At 40.3% G+C, this 16,197-nt stretch overlaps 1 protein-coding gene across 7 annotated transcripts in view; it reads right to left on the reverse strand.

Annotated features, from left to right (window-relative positions):
• Window positions 1–14,179, reverse strand: part of LOC103458511 (regulator of G-protein signaling 6-like) — a 42,665-nt gene extending 28,486 nt beyond the window's left edge. For 3 of the 7 annotated variants that reach the window (XM_008399366.2, XM_008399371.2, XM_008399369.2), the window contains exons 1-2: window positions 13,685–14,177; window positions 10,267–10,362 (exon numbers count right to left, since the gene is read on the reverse strand). In XM_008399366.2, coding sequence (XP_008397588.1) covers window positions 10,267–10,350 — 84 coding nt within the window. In that variant the 5' untranslated portion in view covers window positions 10,351–10,362; window positions 13,685–14,177. Of the gene's footprint in view, window positions 1–10,266; window positions 10,363–13,092; window positions 13,272–13,684 lie in introns of those variants that run through there. The other 4 variants (XR_001776155.1, XM_017302491.1, XM_008399373.2 and 1 more) reach the window with 3 other exon arrangements.
• Between the last annotated feature and the right edge of the window lie 2,018 nt (window positions 14,180–16,197).

The following is a 16,197-nucleotide window of genomic DNA, read 5'->3' on the forward strand; positions in this document are numbered from 1 at the left end:
ACACACACACACACACACACACACACACACACACACACACACACACACACACACACACACACACACACACACACACACACACACACACACAGATGCTTGTGTAATTAATTTTTTAAACGTGGGGTTATAGGGTGGGGTGGGCTACTGTGCTGACAGTGTGGTTCACGATGAAATCCCAACAGGCAGGGTTACGGAGGCCGGGTTAGTCGAAGTGAACCGGAGCGGCAGGAGCGCACGTCTGAGTCGGAACAAAACCAGATGGTTGGTCCTCTGAGCCATGTTTAGTCAGACTAGTCTGTGAGGGTGATTATCATTTGGGCCCTGGTGACTCATTCCTGCTTCATCCTGAACCCGGTGACAACTACAAAGAGTCTCAGCGCTCCGACTACACACGGTCCGTCACTACCTGCGCCTCCGCGGCGCACAGATGACGCCGCGTCCCTCTGTGTCTTTCTCTGTCCTGCTCACATGAATCAGACATTTATTTTAATCAAAACACTTTTTTTTTGTTCTCTCTGCCGACCTCTCAGACGAACAATACAAATGGCTGCGCCGGCAGATGGATCCGCAGTGACAGTACATTTGTTGATCGGAATGTTTCATTCAGCTGCGTCACGCTCTTTGTCAGCAGCAATCATTCTCCGTCTGAATGTCGTGCGTCCTTTTGTTGCTGTTTCGTTATTATCTAAGCACTTCTTTTAGTGGCTGAGCAGAGAAGGCCCACTTGATGAAGCCTTCATTGATTAAATTATGAAACATAGTGCAGCCACGCCTGCAAAGCTTGTTTTGTTTTTTTCATGAGAGAATCACATCTCATCAGTGTTATTGGAAATACTGAGGGAGCTCCCATAGCTGACCTTTGAGGAATTCTGTGAGAATTTGGCTTAAAAATATAGAAAAAAAAAATTAATATAGAAAAAAAAAAGGCTTTTTAAAAGCAAAGTGTGGGTGTTTGCATGTTGGAGGTGGCAGAAAATCTACCGACATTAATGAAAAATGATCATTTTAACCAGCTTGTGTTTTTACTCTGATAGTGTAAATATTGTGAATCATTCAAAAATAAACAATAAAAAAGGTCAATAGGTCAATAGGAAAATTTGTCAGCTACAAGACACTGTAGCTGACAAAAACTAGTATTACTAAATACTGCATTTCGTGTTAATTATTATAAGAAATAATAACTGTTATTATAATAATTAATAGTGGCACTAGAAGCATAAAAAAAAGGGTAAATATAACATGTCAAACATGGTAGTGTTATATATGATTTACTGTTCAATAATATTATTGTTAAACACTAACACTTAAAAATAACACTATTTTTTAATAGTTATTAAAAATAATACTATTGCCATCATCATCAGTAAATAGGCTCATACTATTGCTACTAATATCACATATTGTCGCTACTACTCATAATATTCATAATCATAATGTTGCTTATAATAAATATCATCACACTCCTAAATGCTATGAGGTGTTTAGGGGAGGATAAAGAAATACGCAGAGATCACGTTGCAGGTTGTTTACTGTGTTAAGCATAGAATGAATTTATTCATGTGTTCATCTGAGCTCGGCTCTCCTGAGCTCGGTTGGAACATGAAATGGCAAAGACGCATTTATAAACGCACGACGTGGTACTCCGTCTCTGCGGTTCCCTTTTGAATGATGAGGAAACACGGCGTCTGATCATGTGATAATCACTTTTTAATGCTCTTTTAAAGACGTAACTCGACAGGACAGATGAACCAGCTGACCCTACATTCTTATTGCTTAATCAGCCGTCAAATTTTCATCAGCCAAATTGAGTACAACGCAGTCTTTCTGCTGAACTCACCGCAGTGCTTTGGCACTTTAATAACTGATCCTCGTCAGCTGTGGGCGCCTTGAAAAGAGGATCGCGTTTTCAAAGTTAATCTATCACCGCAGTCTAATGAGGCAACGCCGGTTGTAGGAGGAATAAAGGGAAACACAAGAGAGGAGAGAAAAGGAAGAAAATAAAGTCTTATGAGTTATGTTTGGTGATGAAACTAGCAGAAACCTCAAAGTGTGTGGACTTAGAATATAGTTGCAACTTTTTATTTTTTTTAATGTAGGTCTGAACTTTGACTAGGCCACTACAAACACCTAAATATGTGCTTTGATTAAACCATTTTACGCTAGCTCTGGCTGAATGTTTAGAGATGTAACGTTTTAGAGCTGACGAAGTTGAACCTCCATCCCGTCGAGCTCGTGTCTTCAGCTTCCCTTTCGCTACTGAAGTACTCCCATAGCATGATACTGCCACCACCATGTTTCACCATAGGACTGCTAATATCACGGTGCGATCTTCACCAAATATTGAATTTTGCATGTATCTGAACAGACCTTTACAGAGTGGCAGTGTTTATACTGAGACAAACTTACACACATGATAAGATCATTCTTTTCTGGAGCTTGATAATTGCAAGTGTTGTGAATATTTTCAGAAAACTCTCTCTGAAGCGCCTTATAAGTATAAGCTTAAATACACAAAAAAAGATTCGCTGACAGAGCAAACATTACTTACTGTTTTTTTCTTTCATGTTTTCATCACTTCTGTTAATAAATTAGATATTTTTGTGCTTCTTTTAAATGCTTTCAGTATCTCTTTGTATCGATTTGGTTTCCATTATGTGTCCATTTCTGGAAGGCACATCGATTTGCGCTGATAAATCTCGGCATTTAAGAAAATCCTGCTGATGTAGTAACTGCTTGCTGTAACTTTAAGTTTCACTTTATTCACGATACAGCTTGTCAGTACTACAGCAGGGTTAGTCACCAATCTTAAACACGTCAAAGTGTTGCCTTAAAGCTCAGAGAACCAGAACTGGACACCCAGAAGTTATCAGCATTTAAGGCTTACAATGAAGTGAATATTTTTTCTTTCTTGGGTTTATTTAAAACAGCTAAACTGGATAGCTCTTTCCCCAATAGATGATGTTACATTTCAACCACACAACAGTTCTTGTGCAAATCCTACACTAAATAAATGGACATCATCCTTTTTCTCACATTCTGGCATTAAATAAGGTTGGACCTTTTCTTCATAAGGTCACTTGATATTATCAAATGGATTTGCTAAAAGCCAGAATAACGAAAGTATTAATGCAGCATCCCAAGGCATCAAACTTGGGCACAAATGGGTCTGCCATTTGGACAAAGACGATGGTACCTAATTAGTTTTAAAGACAACAAGGTGAATAATGATTTGGAGTGGCCATCACTACACCCTGATCTCAGTTCCACAGAAAAAACTTTGTGAACGAGATACATTTTCAGTCAATCAAGTTCAACTTGTGAAAGAATACAAAGAATGTTTGACCCAAGTTATACAGTTTAAAAGGCAAATCTACCAAACACCAAAATTTCTAAAGAAAAGTAAGAAAAATCTCTTTATTATTATCCTTGCATTTAGCAACCAGAAAAACATGCTGGTGATTCTAACTAACCAAAGACAGGAAATGATTAGTCGAGGTTAATGTCAATCAGTGATTTAAAAAGTGTACGGTTTCTTTCACATGTGAACATCTGGTTTCAATGGAAATGCAGTACATCCATCTCATCTCCTCCCATGGGAGTTCAGGCTGCTGCTTCAGCGCCCAGCAGAGATACTGAGGTTATCAACAGTGCGGTCAAAGGTGTTTGAAGAGCGCTCTATCTATTGTGCGACTTCATGCAGAGTTTTTATTCTGCATCAAGTGAAAGGTTCAGAAGGCTTTGGAGGGCTCTAAAAAGTGGGACACGGTGGTAAGAGCCATTCCCCCACATCAGCCACCTCTCATCTTCAGCCTCTGCATGCACAGCGTTACACTCCGCTCACCAGAAAAGCACAACACTGGCTGCATTATTAAATTCTTCAGGGCACATTGTTGACAATGTGCAAACAGATAGGAAGGAGTTTCCTTTTCCATCCTTCTCAGTCCTTCATGGATAAGGCGAATCAAGGCACATGTGCCGCATGCAGGCTTTTGAGGAACTATAAATTATTCTCCACCTACACGTTGCCTTCAAGATTTCCATGTTTCACTCAGCAGAAGAAGAAGACACACAACTCATGACACAGACGAGAGCTGGTTACGCAAGACATAGAGCTTTGCACTCATGGTTTTTTATCTCATTGACCCAAGCAGGGAAGCAGCCCAGCAGCCCACATTTACACTTAGCATACACAGGCACATAGGCTTCAGCTCATACCAGCGCCTCAGATAAAGGCTCCCATGGTGCAAGTGTTAAAATGATCGTGCATGATAAAGCGCCGGGTGAACTCGTCCCTACAGTTGCACAAGCGATATCAAGAGTGTTCGGCTGCAGCGCGCTATCTTAAGTGCACACAGGAACAGCAAACAGTGGTCCATAAACACTTCAGACTGAGGTTAGCCTGAAAAGAGAAGAGATAGTCCCTCCATGGGCCTCTTTAGAGAGAGGCGAGAGGGAGTGTGAGTCACTGGCAGCGGGAGGAAGATGAGCAGTGCAGCTTCATTCTCCTGACCAAAGTGCTTCTGTTAGCCCTTCATATCCACCCAGCTGTCATCCCTGCTGTAGCTGGAGAATCAGTGGTGCAGGAAGCTGCCATTTACAGTTATATTATCTCTCTCTACCCAGCAAGCGGGAAACAGTGTCCAACTGGTGGTGTGCTGGCTGCAGTTTTCTATTAATTTCCATATAATTTACACGGCATTCTCAAGAGGAACTCCCTCTAACAAACTTCCTCTTTGTTGCGTCTAAATGATCGCCACGCCAACAGAACGATAACCATCCGTTCGGATGGTGAGCGAGGCTCAAGCTAACGCTGATGGTAATTTCTTTTCTTCATCCCTCGGGGAATATTAGATTTAACATCCATCTACCTAAGCGGTGTGACACAGGTGTGATAACCTGTGTTAGTCACCCCACAGCTGTTGTTACGGGAGCAAACACTTTCATTTTCTCTCTATAATATCCACGCCAGTAAATTGATGTGCTCAAACAATATGCGAAATAAGAGGTTTTGCCATCAAGGAGGCCATTCAAGTCGTCATAGACAAAGTGCCATGCAAGAACAGATGAACGGAGGGAGAGAGGGATGTGATGTCTCAGAGGAGCCGATATTTTTTCGGAATATGGAACGCTCCAAATGGGCTTCAATTATTAATTAGCAAAAAGCAGAAGAAAAGGCCGCAAAAATCAGTGAAAGATGAAAAGCGGAAAGATGGTTAAAAATGTCTGGCCTCTGCTCTGCATTCAGCAAGAGACACTGAGAGAAGCATTGTCGTTATTATGCTAGCAATTAGCATTTTGGTCCACTAATAGTTAGGTTTTTGGTTTCTGGAAGGAAAATTATGACAAGAACAGAAAGATCTTGACACTCGACAAGAGTCAGTACAGGCTAATGGGGATTTTTTTTTTTTGTTCCGTGTGTAGCTTTTTTTTTTTTAGTTAACGGATGGAAAGACCTTTGAAATCTGCCAGAACTTACTTAACAGTGTAAAGTATCATGAAAAAGTATTTTTCCCACCGCAGATGGCTTGTATTTCCATTACATTTATGTATTTCAAATCACCAAACACATTTTAATATCAGAAAAATGTAACCTGAATTTATATAAAATACAATTTCCCTACTAATTGAAAGAAGTTTCTCCTATGTTCTGTGTATTCTACATAATTAGATAATGGCTATTTTTATTTATGCTTTAATCAAATGCTTTAGAAATGTTTTTGTAACTCTTTCCAAACTGATAGATACCAATGACATTGTTTCTCATGTGTTTTTAAGGCATAAAGTTTCCATTTAAGTGATTATTTGATGCTATACAGTAGTCAGCATTTAGAAATAAAACAAAAATATGATTAATCTTAGCTAATCTATGATTTAACAAGTGGAAGATGTAATGTTTTCCTGTTGGACTGTGATTATCTGGATCAATTTTTCTTGCTAATAAATAAACCATAACTTTGAATCTGATGTTTTTATTAGGTCATTTTAATTAAACCTTATATCAAAACATTGAGGTATGACAGAAAAAGCAAATACAACTGATATTTGTAATGAGATGCACACAGCACTTCCGGTGGTAAATATTTATCCCCCCGCATCTCCCAAAACCAATTTGGCTAAAATTAAAAACGAATTTGGACGCAATAAAAACAATTTTAAAAAACTACAAGTCTAATCTTTTTGAAAACGTGCTGTCTGTCTACAGACATTTTCTTTTTCCAGGTATCTCCGCAAAGGGGGCCTCAGCCTCCACGATGGCCCGATGGAAAAAGGGAAAAATACATGCACTCATGCACTTAGGGGACAAGAGATGTTTGCTATAAATAGTGAGCTTCACCCCATCAGAGCTGAAAGGTGGACTCTATTTAATTTAATTTTCCATCACAGTTATGCCTCTCTTCTCCGTTTCTTTGTTGCGTGCTGAGGTCGTAGTCCTAATCTCAAACAAACAGACAAAAGGAAAAGTCTGCTCAGTATGATGAGTACGTCTGCAACCTATGTCTGCGCACCCTTTCCTACTTTTTTTTTTTTCTTCTTTGGCGATAAGACGTGGTGCATTTATTGGTTTGTGTTGTTCTACTTTCTTTTCCTCATGGGTAGCGAGGCAGAGGAAGATAGCGCTGCATCGCCTACGCTGCACGAACAGAGACAACCTCCTCCTCTCCAGAGCACTCCACATCTCTCACGGCTAGATACGTCACAGTCACCTTTGTCTAACTGCCCACGCAGTTAACTCAATATTCTTTAGCAGAAAATGTGGCAGATTGGACAGTATATTCCTTTATGCAGTGCTACCAAAGGAGATCCACTTTAGTAATGATTTTTGTCTCTATGAAATCACACTGGCCCTACTAACTCCTTACGGGTAGGATTGTGATGTTTTCCAGCTGACAGAGGCTGAGGCCTTCGGGACGAGGCTGCCAGTGTTTTCCCAGGCGGCAGAGCATATTGGCGGCCATCTGGCTCTCTGTGAGCAGCGTTCAGCCTTCACACTGCGCCGGCTTGCCCACCCACTGAGTCCAGAGGCTCTGGGTCCCTAAAGCCCCCAAAGGTCCAGCACCTCTCTTCTATTTTGGCTCCAAGAGTTAAAACTTAAGAAAACATACAACATTTTGACTGCTGGTAAAGTTGCAGATCTAGATCAAATGGAGTGTTGATGAAATATTCATGCTATTTCCCTCTTTTTAGATTTCACCACTTTGTTTTATGAATTTAGGTCTTTAAAAGTAAAAAAATAAAATAAAATCAAAGCAGGAAGGGCACAAATTCCTGTCACTCTGACAATAATCTGTCTGTTGTCACATCGTATGACCAAAACATGAAATGACTGATATTCCCCCAGACGGCCTCCTGACGAGCAAGATCTAGTCTCTTAAATGCGTCGCCTCCAGGCATGTGCAGCGTTACGTAATAAAGCCGCACTGTGAAATCCATGTGCTACAGCAAACTACAGTGTTCTCAGTTGTACATCTTCTTAATTCTTAATTCACTGCGATGCTAAAATAGACACTGAACCATAATGACAACTGAGAAATATTGAAATCAAGGAAGCCCTGAATTAGACTTCAGATCTTTACTGGGTGGTTTTATACATGCAGAAAGCGAATTTAAAAAATGTGGATTGTATTCTCTGGCAAGCAAGCATTTATAGTGGCAAGCACAGTTAGTCCATCAAAGCTATTAAACTATTGAGGTAAAACCGCTATGGAGCTTTGTCCCCAAAAAGATTTTTTTTCTCATCATGTATTATATCTTCAAACAAAGATAACCTGGGTAAATAAGAACATGGATTTTAAGTCATAGAGAAATGGAAATGTAAACCTACACGACTCTATGTGAAAATTCCCCCACTGACAGCTACAACTTTGAGTCGTTGCTTTCACTCTGCAGCTCTAAAGCATCATTCTTTCTTTTTTAGATATTTGAAGTTGGACTTGCCACTGGTGGTGCTTAAGCTTTTGGTCGCAAAGTGATTAGCAGACATTTTCTTTCAGAATTTTCAGCTAGAGAACGTAATTAAAGGTTTCATCAATCACAACAAGTTGTGAAGTGGCAAAGCAGCCCCAGAGTATCAAACTCCCAAAATGTTTCAGAGAGTTTATTTTCAGAAGCTATGTGATAATTTCACATCAAACGTAACAAATAATTACCGTTAGCAAAGTTCTACTTTTCTTTTGTTGGCCAACAAAATATTTTCCCCACAGTCATGTAGATCTTCAAGATGTGTTTTTTTGTTTGTTTGTTTGTTTTTTTGTTTGTTTTACTAAGCTCAAAAACTTTGGAATCCTTCTGTCAGTTTGCATGGCCATGAGTAGATCTGTCTGCTTAGGTCTTAATTTGTCTGAGCTTCACAAGTTCAGATCTTAAATCAAGCAGAGATGAGGAAGAAAAAAAGGCTTTTCCAACATAAAAGAATGCAAATTTTACAAATCACAAATTTCTTTCTTATAGAAAATCCGCTATTTGTAAATTTGAAACAGACATTATCCATAAAAAAATCTTTAAAAAAAACAACAAAATAATAAAAACGAGACATTTCCCGTCCCAGATACAAGATGTCAACAACTATGAATTTACGTCTCATCATACAAACATCGGCTCCATCTTTGTCCCCCATGCCTGCCTGGATGACTCGTTTCCAGTGCCCACGCAGGTATTTGTCACGCTGCGCTGTGGCCAAAGTTCAGCCAAGCTGAACAGCATGTGCACAAGCACACCGTGCTGTGTGCTGCCCTTTCTTTGACACACTGGCAAACCGCTGTGCTGCGGCACAAACCAGTGGTGATAATGGCCTGTAGGTTGCAGTTGATTTGTTGCTGCGGAATTTCTGGAAGGAAATGTGACAATTTATTTTTGAGATCTAAGCTTTGGGTGAGGATGTCCATCCATCATTCCAGTTATCTCCTGTCATACACTTATCAGAGATCGGGTAGCAGAGGTAGCAGCTCCAGGACAAAATTTCAAGCACCCACGTCCCCCTTCTACTCCTAGCTTCATTCAGAGTTCCTCAACTTATGCTTATAGAAACTTGTGTCTACAAAGATCAGAATGTGAACAGACAAGTAAATAAAGAGCCTTGATTTTTGGCTCAGGTCTTACTTCATCACAGCAGACCAGACCAGCATCTCTATCACTGCAGACGAGGCGCTGGTCTGGATCTCCATCTCCTCCACCATCCCATAATCACTTATGAACAAGCCACCAAAAAAACCTGACCTCCGCTTGAGCAACAGACTCAATTATTTTTAAAGCATCCTCACCTCAGTTTTCATTTATGATTATCAAGAGGTCATTCCAGGTAGATATTTACAAGGATTTGACATTCTTACTAGGATTCACAGAGCAATATCAGGTGTTGCTGTCTTCCCACTTTTACTATCCCACATCCAAATGTTAACAACTGATTTGACACAGTCTATTCACACACTGCCAGCATTTATTTTTATTGGGAGATTCAGGGATAAATCAGGATTCATAATGCCAGAGAGGGAAAAAAAATGGCTAAAATTCCTTCAGTAATCACAAAATCCTAATCAATAAATGGCTACAATATGGAAAAAAAAAATCTTAGCCATTGAGGCAGATGCTGTCAACAATTATTTCACATCCTGTCTTTACTGCCCATACTTCCACTAATCTGTTTACCTCAGCATATGAATGAAGAGCTTTTTGGCTCAGAGTGAAGCAGGAGATTTGGGACAATTTAGCAGTAATCCAAACAAAATGCTCAATGGTAGCAGTGGATACCATGGGAAATCAAATGAATAGAGTCCAAGCGTCCCAGTAAAGGGCATGGAATTTCACAAGCTATCTGTTGTGTGTGGGGAAATACCACTCCCTCATTGGCTGTTACAGATTCCAGCCCTGAAGACTTAGCTACTTCTCCCCAGCAGAATATGCACATAATTAGCCTCCAATACCGCTAACCCTCTCCAATCAAACAGTACTGATTGAAAGTAAAGGCACCATGGGGACGAGGTAATTACGCCTGACAATGAAAGGATCCCTCACTGCCCAGACTCTTCACTGAAGGGATTGGGAGATTATTAAAATGTTGGAGGGCAGCCTGGAAACGGACACAGAAGAAGGAATATGGCTCTGAAGAAAGGGGGCAAAGAAAGAGTGGGGCTTGATTTAAGACGGCTGAAAGGAGAGACATCCTGAGCCCTCAATGTGAGACCAGTGCGTGGTTGGTGCATTTTGATACAAATGAGAGCACTGTTAGACGATTTGTTTGTAATGTAGACCAGAAAGTGTGCATAGGCCTACCTTTCTGTAGACAATCATATTGGGGGAGTCTTCCTCTGGTTCTGCGGCGCCAGTCGCTCCCTGATCTTTGGACCCTTCCGCCATTTTCAGTAAGATCTGAAGAGAAACAGAATAGCTGCATCACCACTGCTCATAGGGCTGAATAAACAGCATGTAAGTCCCTTTGATCATTTATTTTTCTCTGTCTTGACTAAATACATTTAAGCTGCAACTGCAAAGGAGCTGAGTTTTTGTTTCAGCCATACCGTATTCATGACAAGCTAAAAAAGTTATCCATCTGATGATGGAAGCAAGTTGGCTTAGAAGTGCATGGAAACATCTGAATGCATAAAAAATGCATACAAAAATTCAAACACAGGTACAAACTCAGTAGTCACAGTCTGCTTAATTGCTTGTTTGCAAACTAGCTAAAGCTTGAACTAGCGTCTGAGTGAGGAGAAAATGATATTTAATCGAACAGAAATGCCTTGTTAATGGCAGCAGACGTATGAGAATAGTTAAACTGGTTTGACATTATACAAAGGCAGCTGTAATACAGATCAGTTAGGACCAACGTGTGTGAAATGCAATCTCTGAATGCACAACACTTTGGTCTGTGAGCTAAGTGGGCAGTAGCAGCAGAAGACTACACTAGATGCAACCCCCTCAATTAAATAGAGGAAACTTAAATTGCAAGCAACTGACTCACTAAAACTGCAACATTAACAGATGAGACAAAAAATATTGCCTTGTTCAGTTGCTCTGATTTCAGCTTCAACATTTAGCAGGGTCAGAATTTGTTGTAAAAAAGCATGAAAAAATGGAGGGTTTCTGTGTTGTTTCAGTGCTTCAGCATGAAGCACTGAAACTGCAGGCGGTAACCCAAAGCACTGAATAATGCCTCAGCGTTAATGTTGACCATGTCCATCCCTTTGTGAGCAGTTTTCTGATGCTTCCAGCAGAATAAATGCAGCATGTCCCGCTGCTCAAATCATCTAAAAGTGGTTACTGGAAAGCAACAATGTTCACCGTATTCCAACGGCCTCCATAATGTTCAGATCTAAATACAACAGACTGGGATCAGGATGCGGTGGAACAGGAAGTTTGTATTAATGGAGTGCAGCTAGTAAACCTATAGCAACTGAGTGTTGCTAACAGGTCCACATGAACTCAAAACTCTAAGCAATGTTTCTGAAGCCTTATCAAATGGGTTTATGAAGAAAGGTAGTTCTGAAGGCAAAAAGCGGTCCATATTAACGTGCATGTAATATATTAGCCAGTGGTTGTGATTCCAGCTTAAGAGCATTGGTTTTCGCATTTGTCAGCTTTTGATCAATAAAACAACTTTACCAGACACTGACTGTCATTTTAGCATGTGAAGATTAAATTACGAAATATTAACCATATAAAGCAGCATCAAAATCCTCTATAGTTGAGCTAGTACCTTCCTGGAAGACAACGTAGCGTACTCCTAACATGCATGTTATGTTTATGGACTGTGTGAGGAAGCTGGAGCACCCAGGGAGAAACAAAACATCCTAAGTGCTAATAACTGCACCACATTGCAGACCAGAATGACATTAAGAGTTTGAACTGAGCAAACTATATTTTGTGGCTCTCTATTAGATCTAATTTAATGATGGATATCTTAGACCTGACAGCACTCCCCACATTAGCCGGCCACCACCCTGTGGTCTGAAAAAAGTTGTTTTATTTACAGTTTTCAAACAGTCCCAGGCACTTTGTGTGAGCTGCCACAGAGGCGTACTCCTAAGAAAAATAATTCTGCTTAACTCGGGATTTCTGCAAGCTACACTTTATAAAGCTTCTGTTGTCAATGAAGGACATGATGTGCGTCCAATTGGTGAAACCATTTCTCTGTCAAAGGTTCTGTATGCAGGTCATTCATATTTGCCACAGATTCGTTGATGCTGAAATTTGAAGTGCAAAACGGTGCAGAGAAAAACAAAATCATGCCTTGATGACTCTTTCATTGAAACAGCTACAGTGGATATCATGGTTGGTATAAGATTCACCTAACTGCAGATTTTTCTATGGACTGTAACTCCAACTTATTCATTGAAACTCTTTTTTTTTTTTTTTTTTTGTAGAGCATATCTAAACTATTCAAAATAAAATGCAGCTTGGGAAGCTGAAAAGTCCTAAAAAGTCCCATTGCAGCATAAACAAGACACAGCTATCACATGAAAGAATGTTCTTTGTTCAGATAAGACCAAAATAGAACTTTCTCAGCAAGCATACAAATCAGTAAAAACAACTCCTCTGTGACATATTGTGGTGGCAGCATCATGGTAAAGGTGTATAAGAGAGATTTGGAAGCTGTTCAAAATTAATAGAACGATGAAGGGGATACATAGATTAGAATACTGGACGATAATAAAGCTTATCTTCCAGCAGGATGGTGGCCTTAAAAATTCAGTCAGAACTATGATGGACTGGTTTAGAACAAAGCATTCATGTTTGACTGGCTTTTCCGGACTTTTCTTTCCACTTCACAGCACTATTTTTGTTAGTCTGTCGCGTGAGATCCCAGGAAAACACAACACCACAACAACTTCAAGAAGCGTATAAACTTTTGCAAGGCAAAGTCTATCGCTTCATCCTGTATGTGATGTGCTGGCACCTCTTCCGGAGGAGGATTTGGGTTTAAATTAGTTATGTAACTGGAGCCACAAATTACACAAGTTTGAGTGAGATGAAAGCAGAAATTGTCCATTTTCAGATTGCACAGCAGCAACATGCAAGGAGGCTTTGTAACCGCTGCTGAGCACTCAGGTGTATTACACCGCTGAGAATGATGATGTGCATGAGTGAATAAGTAATCACCTGTTCTCGCCTCTCTGTTTGTTATTGCCACCAGAAGCGGGGAGGGCAGCACTCCCTTTTGGTCGACAGGTTTGTGCTCCTTTCAGAGTCTGAGAACATTAGACAGCTAATCTGTGCATCCGCCTCAAGTACTATGTAGAACGCCAAGCAGATATGGATCACATAGCACCTGCTCACAGGAAACAAAGGTGTGCAAATAGTTTCCCTGTGGACTGGAAGCTGTAATTTAACAGAAGACCTTCCTTCCAGTTCACCTGTTCAAGCATGCAAAAGCAAAGTCCACACAAGGCCCCTGGGGTCTGATGACTGTCTCAAGAAGACACATGCAGAGAGTCAAACAATGCAACAAAATGAAGCAAGAAGACAGAATGCAGAGTCACAGGATAGAAGACCCTGCAAAGACTCAAATAATCAAGGCTGAAACAAACTGGATAAACTGGGAAAGAGTTTGTGCACAGAGCATGCATACCCTGCTCCAAATTCACTAAGAACCATTCTACAACTGAAGGTCCCAAAACCCCCGATCTGTCTCTGTAGTGCAATGCAACATCTGTGACACCTGACAGTTGCCATCAGGGAAGGCATTTATTACCTTGAAAACACAAAAACAACGCCTGGTTCACTCTGCTCCCCCCGGTTGGCTGCCCCCTTAGCAACAAGCAGCAGGCGGCTTCATGGTGTAGCTAGCAGTAGGGAAGAGTGGATGAAGAAGACAGGGCGGTGAGGAGGGGCTGGGGGGGATGAAAGCAGTGAAGCAAAGAGAGATGGAGAGTGAGAACTCTGAAGAAAAGGAAGCTGGATGGTCACTGCAGTATTCCTCTAGACCTCCTCCTCCTCCTCCTCCTCCTCCTCTTCGTCTTCTCTGGTAGCCAGTCCTGCCTTGCTCTGGCAGTTGAGGAGATCCTCACATGTGTGCACCTCGTTCATCCCTTCCTCTCCCTCGGTCTGCATGCGAGCGAGCGAGAGCGAAAGAGTGAGTGTGTGTGAGAGAGAGGGAGAGAGAACGAGAGAGAGCGTAGACACTGTGCAACGGAGAGGGGCAGATCAAGCTGAAAAAGTGGGAGGGATGAAGGAATTAGAGAGAATATAAAGAGGGAGGAGAAAGACAGGCAGCGAGAGTATGCATGCGTGTGTGTGAAGGGGTGTGCGCGTGTGTTTTGGTGTGTGCACACGAGAGAAACAGCAAGCAGTAGAGAGAAAAGAGGACAGAGATGCACTCTGCAGCAGCGCCCACTGATGCTGGAAAAAAGTAACAATTAAAGTGGTATTGAAATAGCTCAACCTCACAATGATTTCTGGTAGTTTAAAAAAGAAATTCAAAATTCCAACTCCACTACGTGAGTCTTGTTTGTTTTTTATCGAAACAGGATTTTCGAAATCAAAAGCACATTTTCTCAGGATGAAGCTAACAAGCTGGTTTTCTCTTCAGCCCATTCAAAATCCTGCTGCCAGGCTCCAGACAAGAAGGAATAAAATATGCCTCATCCCTCCTGTGTGTTGCAACATCTGCCTTGGCTCCCTGTTCAATTCAAACAGGAATTTCTCATTCTTCTTCTCGCCTTCAAAGGCCTCAGTGACAAGGCTGTGTGATATTTGAAAGACCTCCCTCTCCTCCTTGCAGAACACTGCGTTCACAGAACATAAGACTACATGTAGCTTTTAGAGTTTCCAGGAACAAGTTTGCGGTTTTGATGTGGAATCAACTTCTTTTTCTGGTTGGGAGTGCAGAAACACTGTGTGTAAAAATTTAGACTCAAACATTTCTTTTTACCAAGACTAATGATTGAAGGATGGATAAAATATTCTTGCCTAATGACTTTTTAGTAGGACTTACATTCAGTTATTATTCACAGCCCCAGTAGATTTGGATTTGAAGTAATCTCTTAATTTTAATAACATGTCGATTCTTACTTGCAGTAATGTTAATGCTTTGTAGTGACCCAGTCAAGGTGAGGATTTGAATTAAATAGAGAATCTGTGGATGGAACCAAAGATGATGGTGATGGCAAGAATGTCTTCTAGTATCAAATACATGACAGAAGAAATATTTTTGAAATACCAGTGGAAATGTCTAAAAAGCTGTTTTTTGCATGTTTCAATGGCTTAACAGTAAAAAAAAAAATGTTTAACATAAAAAAAAGATCTGTTTTATATATTCTCTGTTGTTTGCTTGTACTCTTGACTCCTGGGTCTTTGGATTGTAGATGGTATATTTTCTAGTGTACCTATAAAGCTTATTATTTTGCATTTATTTTTATCTTATTTGACCTGTTTTTAGAAGTTGAATTTTTGCAAACACATGCATTGTGTTGGTAATGCATGCTTTCAATTTCAATTTGCTTATATATTGATTTGGTTTTTAGATCGTTTTTTTTTTCAAGCTCACAGTAAATGTTTCATACGGTTAAACTAATTTCAATATTACATTATAGAATGATAAAATCCTTAGTTTTCAATTGTTAACACAATTTAATATGGGGAAAAGATATCAAATCAACTTGTGGGAATATATAATTCATGAAATAACCATGTTTTTATGTTTTGGTTTTATTTTGTTTAATAAGCCAAAAAAAAAAAAATCAAGTGTGACAAAAAGCAAAAAGAGAATAATTCTGTCTCTCTGTCCCATTTTTGTCCAATCTTTCATTTCCTCCTTCTTTGGAATCATTGAAGCTTAAATGGCATTCCAATCCATCTGATGTTTTTTTTCCTGCAGTAAATGAGATCCTAGGAGGCCCCAGGGAAGATCCGACAGAATACACGCCATGGCCAATTTGTGAAAGCGTGCATGCAGAGTGAAAAAAAAAAAAAAAAACACACACACAGTCTTAGATGTTTGTGAAGACAGAACCCGTTCACCAGTTATCATAGACTCACGTCAATGCTTACATGCCTGCCTCTGGGATGTCCTCTCTTCACTGCTCATATTAATATTTCACATTCTCCAAAAGCACCTTGCGTGCTGCTTTAAAACAAGCCTTACGCAGGAAAAAAAAAAAAAAAGGCCACTTCTATTTACTTACCATGCTTCTGCTCTTTGGGGGAAAAAAACGACAACACACAAAAACTGCTGTTCTCTATACATTCGGCGATCCACTGGAAGTG

Source organism: Poecilia reticulata, linkage group LG22 (assembly GCF_000633615.1).
Source record: "Poecilia reticulata strain Guanapo linkage group LG22, Guppy_female_1.0+MT, whole genome shotgun sequence".
NCBI classification, from domain to species: domain Eukaryota; kingdom Metazoa; phylum Chordata; class Actinopteri; order Cyprinodontiformes; family Poeciliidae; genus Poecilia; species Poecilia reticulata.